Source organism: Centruroides sculpturatus, unplaced genomic scaffold, assembly GCF_000671375.1.
Source record: "Centruroides sculpturatus isolate CEXI.00-Female unplaced genomic scaffold, Cexi_2.0 scaffold4323, whole genome shotgun sequence".
In the NCBI taxonomy this organism is placed as follows: Eukaryota; Metazoa; Arthropoda; class Arachnida; order Scorpiones; family Buthidae; genus Centruroides; species Centruroides sculpturatus.
This window is the reverse complement of record NW_019388424.1, coordinates 1-6960: the sequence shown is the minus strand read 5'-3', so window position 1 is coordinate 6960 and position 6960 is coordinate 1. Positions and strand designations below refer to the sequence as shown.

The window sequence follows — 6960 nt, the reverse complement described above, 5'->3', positions numbered from 1 at the left end:
ATTAAGTCCAAGCGATATCATTCAATTTACTTAAATATTAAAGACGAAATCATATGTACCTAAACCTCTCCAAAATCACAAATTCAACAAATAGAATAGTAGTAATTGAAAATAAATAATGCAAAATTTAAAAGGGTATCAAAATTCATGACATTTTCTCAATTTATATTACCTGAACAACTCAACATATATTCTGTTTGAATATATAATAATTGAGGATATTGATTTATTTACTCTGAGAAAAAATCTGATATCTTTCAAAACTGTCATGTATTGATAAATGATGCTGAAATTTTATTTTGTAGATTATTTGATTTAGATGAGCAAATTGCTGCACTTCCAAAATGCAATATGGAATCTTTTACTAAAAAAATGAAACAGCAAGTGTCTGGAGACAATTTTGCCTTTCATGATGATCGTTTTCATAGTGATACTGATCCTGCTAAAGATCCTGATTTTAAACCAAGTGCTGCTATTGCTAGACGTTTACGGCACCAAGGAAAAAATACAGATTCAACTTCGGGAACTTCAAAACACAATAATTCTTCAAGCAAAAGATTTAAATCTGGGTAAGAAATCTAAGATGATTTTAAAATGTACCATTATTAATTTCTTCAAAACGTTTTTCGAAGTTTATTGTTTCTATCTGTCTAGTTTGCTTTATACAATTATAAAAATTACAATTAAAATAAAATACCAGTTATTTAACCAGTTATTCATTTCTCATCAAAATTCAGATTCAAAGTGATCACAATTAAAGAGTTCATATTCAGAACTCTCTGTAGAAAGAACTATTGGGCAAATCTCAACCTAATTTAGTATACATACTGTTCTGTGCATGCAGATTTGATTTCTGGGAAAAAATTTTACTTTAAGATTCAGTAGCTAGAGCAAAATTTGGTGCTATCACGTAATGTGTATATTACATAAGTTTTATAACTAATTTTTGGTATAAAAACAATCACTATTCTTTGACAGGTGAACAGTCATGCTGCTGTCTTAGCCAGATAGAAGAATTGAACAAGTAATGCATGTTAATGAAATGGCAATGCCAGCTTGGCACTTAAGGAATTTTGATCTTCTTCTGATTAGGAATCTTAGGAAACTGATTTTGCATTTTGAGGAAACTAGAACTTTGCTGTGAAACCAGGAGAGGGTCACAAACTAATTGGATCTCTGAAAAGTGAAACATTGCTACTGCAGTAGTAGAGCTCAGAATGATAATTTATCATGGCAGCTAATAGTACATATGTAATATCTTGGCAATTAGACATTTCCTACACATCAGTGTGGAAGGTTTAGTACGAAAGGTTCCAATCCATATGAGATATTCTACAATCAGGAATAGCTTTCTTGTAATAATGATAAGTGAAAAACATTTTCCACGACATTGTAGTTTGGATGATAATTGATAATGGATGGACTTGACAAATTCTGTGGAGTGATGAGGCTTATTTTCATTATATGGTAATGTGAACACATAACTGTTATGTTTGGTCTGACAAAAATTCACATGTTCACCAACAAATTCCATTTCACTAATCAAAGGTAACAGTGTGATATGGTTTCACAGTACATTTTGTCATTGGTGTTTATTACTGCACATGGGCCAGTGACATTTTCTGTTAATACCACTAAGTATGGCAATATGCTCCAAAACTGTCATTGCAGCAGGAAATTGTCTGAACACAATCCTTAAATGTGCAAACCTTACTGCAATGTTTTTGCATGGAAGAATAATTAACTGATCATTTCCAACATTATAGTCATTAAATCTAAAGTGCTTCATTTTTCAAGGCAATGTTTCCAACCTAGCTGTCTTAAAAGGCAAAATTTCACAGGTGCAACAACTGTATGCAGGTCAGTTTCATTCCATCATCAAGTGTGTTGTGCAGCAAATGCAGTTTTTAGAGCATGGAGATGTAGATACATGTCTTTGATATAATTGCCAGTTTCACATTCCACATCTGTAATCATATTTAATAATTTTGTTTCTTAACTCCTGAAATTTGTTAGAAAATATATATAATTTGCATATTAAGGAGAACAGCAGTGCCAAATTTTAGCCAAGCAGCTGAATTTTGAAGTAAAATTGTCTCAAAAATTGAAACCCCACATACAGAAAAATTTGTACCAAATTTGGTTGAGATTTACCCAATAGTTCTTTCTACAGAGAGTTCTGAATACCTGCTCTTTAATTATGATCCTGTATGTGTGTGTGTGAAGTTGTATTATGTATATATCCACTTTTTTTATACAACTATAGATGATTAAATTAATATTATTAATATGTTGTTTTGTATGATATTGTCATGCTACAAATTAGTAAAAAATTTAATTTCTTCATTTATAAGTATATTAGTAACTTTTTTGAAATATAAAATACTTAATTTGAAAAAATAATTCAGAGTTATAGTTTTTGATGCCAAAATGACAGGTAATTAAAATAGTAAGTTTTACTTGCTTTGTGTAGTTTAAAGTCTCTGATGAAAGCAAATTCCAAAAACATTTATGTAGTTTGAAAAAATCTTTATCTTTATCATTTATTATGGACATATTCCATGATAGCATTCAACTGGATAAGTAATGACTACTTCAACGAATAGACAGCATTTGTGTCAAATACAATATAAGGAATACAACTAATGATTTTATCTGATTAATGGAATTACAATATGCCTGCTAATCTTGCCATTCCTTGTACAGATCAATGTTGGATTAGTGAGAGTGCTGGATTACTGAGAGATAAAAGATGTTAGTTTAATTCTTTATTAACTTTAATGTTATATGTTTACTGTCTGTAGTGCACATGTATTTAAAAATAAATAAGAGTCTAATATTTGTATACAGTAAAACAAATTTAAAATGTAATACATCACAATTGAAATATTGCATCTTCTATTCAGTGTAGTCACTTCAAGAAATGTCAGATTTTTATTTGCTTTAATGGAGATATCATTGATAGCATGCTTTATCACACAATCATTGTATGAGCATTATATCAGTACTTCATGTGTCTGGTTGTTGCATTATGTACTGCAAGAAAATGTCGCACCAGCTTCAGCACCAGCAGTGTGAGAAATCTTTGTTCTCTCTGCCTTTATGGTGTCCTCTTTCTTATCACTTTCATCTTGCACACTTTTGATAATTTCTTCATCTGTTAAAGAATGGTCTGTCATAATATTCCTCATTCAATCAATTAGTAATGTCCTCTTCATCAACTTCTTCTCCTGGAAGCTTATGGAATATATCAATGATCACAGCATCTGGAAATGATTCTGAATTGACTGACTCATTATCACTAGATACAGACTCCAACTTAGTGTCAATCGAAGGCAATGCTTTTTTTTCAACATTTCAGTATTGTAGTACTCTCTGCAATGTCCCTTGCTTTTGTTGTTTGGAAAACATCATGCATGTTGATCGCCTTCTATGCTTTCAGCATAGCTTCTTAGATTTACATCACAGTATACTATCCCAACAAACAAGATTCAGTAGATTTTTTAAGTGAGAAAAGTGTCTGCTTGGATATTAAAATAAAAGTCATAATTTTTTGTTTTGACTAAGTTAGATGGTAAAATTGTCAGAGGAATGGCAATTAAACTTACAGTATCAATAAATAAATGATAAAGTTAATTTTGTAGAAACTAAGAAAAGAAAACAAGCATAAGTAATAGTGACAGTTCTATATGAGAAATCAATTTTAAGCTGAAAATGTTACAAATGCTATTAGTGAATTATACATACTATAGTCTACTTGACTTACAAAAAAGTATAAAAAAAAAAATAGACAAGTGAAAGAGGGAAACAAATTTCAAAGCAGAATCTGTAAAGATTTATCAAAATAATAATATACAGAATGCTTACTTTATGGAGAGAATTTTTATATTAATGAACAATGTGAGATCCGAAAGGCCCTGGGTCTAATTTATGAATTTTTATTGATAATGTTAAATTATCGACACAAAATATTACTTCATTTTTGTGAAAAACTAGTGTTTTAGACGTGGGAAAAACCCAGATAACAGATGCTACTTCCTTTCACAGAAGAGAACATCCTCTGACTTTTTCTTATCTGGTTAAAAATCTCGCTCAGATGGGAAATGGTTACCCCTCATTCATCCCCCTTTCGTCCGTTCTCATGAAAGAGTTACTGGCCGATGATTGGTCGAAATTCAGGAGATATAAGGGAAATTAGTCCGAATTCGAGGAGTTCTTCGACAGATCCAAAGCGTCAAAACTCCACACAGTTCTCCTCCTGATGACCAATGCCCATAAACGAGTCTCATAGACTAAGTCTTGAGTCTGAACTTAGTAAAGATACTTTTATATTTGTGCACATATCGTTCTCCCATGTTAAGAAGTAAATGAACTTTTTCTACAAGGAATCCTCTGCCACTACAAATGAAGACGAACGATGACAACTAAACAGGTCGTATGTTTTNCCTAGAATAAGTCTTAGCCCATAGCTTGTCGCTTAATTGTCGTTCATCGATTATTTGTATTCGTTTTGTTTTAAAATTATTAAATTTACTTTTGTTAAATATACTTAAATGTCTCTTGAATTGATTCCGAATCAGATCGCAAACGCGTGTTTGTCCGCAGAACTTAATTGACAAACTGGTGTCGGGAACCTGACGAGCATCTGAACTTCGCCGTTCAGATCAATTTTGATACAGCGCCTTCCTATGAAATATTTGAGATCAGATCTAGTGATCTGCATCCTAGAGAACTAGTCTCACCGACTAGTGCCCGTAAGTGGCGTAGATTGAGACCTACGTCCTTGGCTACTCTCACAACAACTGTGATCTACTAAATGAGTCTTTAAATCATTTTTACAGTACAATTTAATTTTAAATGAAACAGAACAGTCAAGAATAGGATGATGATGATTCATTATAATAATCTAATTACATTTAAAGAAGGGATCAACAGCTTTACAAGATAAACAAGATCAAAACACATTAAATGCTTATGTATTTCACTGAATGTTTCTGGACTTTCCAGTCTAATATTAGCTGATTTTTTTTCATTATTTTATTATTTTGAATTTATATAGAAATAGGTTACTTTAAAACAATTAGAAAATGATATTTGTAAAATAAATGTTATATTTTAAAATTTTACATAATTTATTTAAAGGGACTTTGATCTTGAAGAACACATTGCTGCACTGCCTAAATGTGATATAGAAATATTAAACAGACCTCGAAGAATGAAAAGACGCAATTCATCATCTAATAACCGACAAGGTATTGTTAAATAATTTTTAAAATGAATTATTTATAATTATTTGAATAAAATTGATTTAACATACATAAAAATAATAATGATGATGAACTTTTGCTATAAATTTCCAAAATTTTCATTGTAATATTGAGTTTAAAGTTTAAGTTCAATTTTATAAATATTGAATATAAATAACAACTTCTTAAAATGACTTTCAGATAAAATTAAATTTCTTTTAGAAATGTCTTTTTGTGTATAATACTAAAATTATTCTGTTTCATATCAAACAATGTATTTTTGTAGATTTTTAAATTTTATTAAATATTAGCTAAGAAAATAAACCAATAAGGAAAACTTATTTTATTCATTTGTTTTAAGATTTTGTGTAAGATTAATTAAGATTGATATTATTTATGAAATACTAAATCAGCGGTTCCCAATTAGTTTTTCCTGTGTACCACTTCAAAAAAAAGCTCAAACTCGCGTACCCCTTATAGCAGAAATTCATATTAATCCATACTAATATTATAAATTCGAAGGTAATTCTGTCTGATGTCTGTTACCTTTTCACATCTAAACCACTGAACAGGTTTTAATAAAATTTGGCACAGAGATAGCTTACATGTTGGAGATGGACATAGGCTACATTTTACTGCGAGAAAATTCGATATAATGCAGGCAAAGCTCTGGGTAGACAGCTAGTGATAAAGATAATAAGTTTTTTTTTTACATTTATTACCTTTAAAATACAATTCTAATAAAAATGAAAATAACATATGGTTATTTTATTTTATTTTAATGTGACAAATGTGCATGATTTTCTTTGCACAACTTTGTAAAATCTGGTTGCTTTTTGGTCAGCTTCAGTCTCAAGTCATCTTCAAGTTCAAGTTGGTGACGATGTTTACTTTTCATATTTGTCATGGCCGAAAATCTGATCTTGCAGAAGTATGTTATGCAAAATGGTAGTAAATATTTTATTGCCGCTTCACTGACATGATAAATGTTTTTTAGGTCAGTCCAAAAATTACCCAGTGATTTCTCTGCAAAACAACACTTGAGTCTGCTGCTGCATGAAATGCCTATTAATTAATTCCTCTTGGTCAGAGATGGGAAGGTGGTTGGTGAAGTTATTCGCAAAAGGATTATTTACCCAGTTCCATTCTGGCGATATTTCTGGGAAATAACTGCATAACTCTGCCGACAAATTTTGCAAGTGGCATTTTATGACTGATTTTACATCTTCATTTAATGACAAAGAAATTGTTTCCAAAAAAAGTTTCAGATTCAGAAACTGGTCATATTTACATTTGTCTATCAAAGATGTCCAGAGAGAGATTTTTTTGATAGTTGACTCAACTTTCTCCTGCATAGTGAATATGGTTATATCCTGGCCTTGAAGGCCCAAATTCAACTCATTCAACTTTGTGAAAATATCTGACAAGTAAGCTAATTTTTGCAGCCACAAAGGGTCAGTCAGCATCTGTTTTGTACTCATCATATTTATACTCGACCAAAAATAACTCAATTTCATGTCTCAACTCAAATATTCTCGAAACAACTCTTCCTCTGGACAGCCAGCACACTTCAGTATGTAACAACAGGTTCTCGTGCTCACTGTCAAGGTCTTTACAAATGGCTGCGAAAATTCTTGAGTTTGTGGAATGGGCCTTGATTAAGTTGACAATCTTTACAGCATTTTTAAGAGTGATGCTTTCTAAGCTGGTTGGA

General features: G+C 31.0%; 1 protein-coding gene across 1 annotated transcript; it reads left to right on the top strand.

The window, feature by feature from the left end:
* Positions 1-97: 97 nt before the first annotated feature.
* On the top strand, positions 98-5252 carry LOC111616937 (the record flags this gene model as incomplete). The annotated part of the gene is made up of 2 exons (XM_023358290.1): positions 98-569; positions 5143-5252. Coding segments are annotated over exons 1-2 (328 nt in total), but the record flags the coding sequence as incomplete, so codon positions are not given.
* Positions 5253-6960: the final 1708 nt, after the last annotated feature.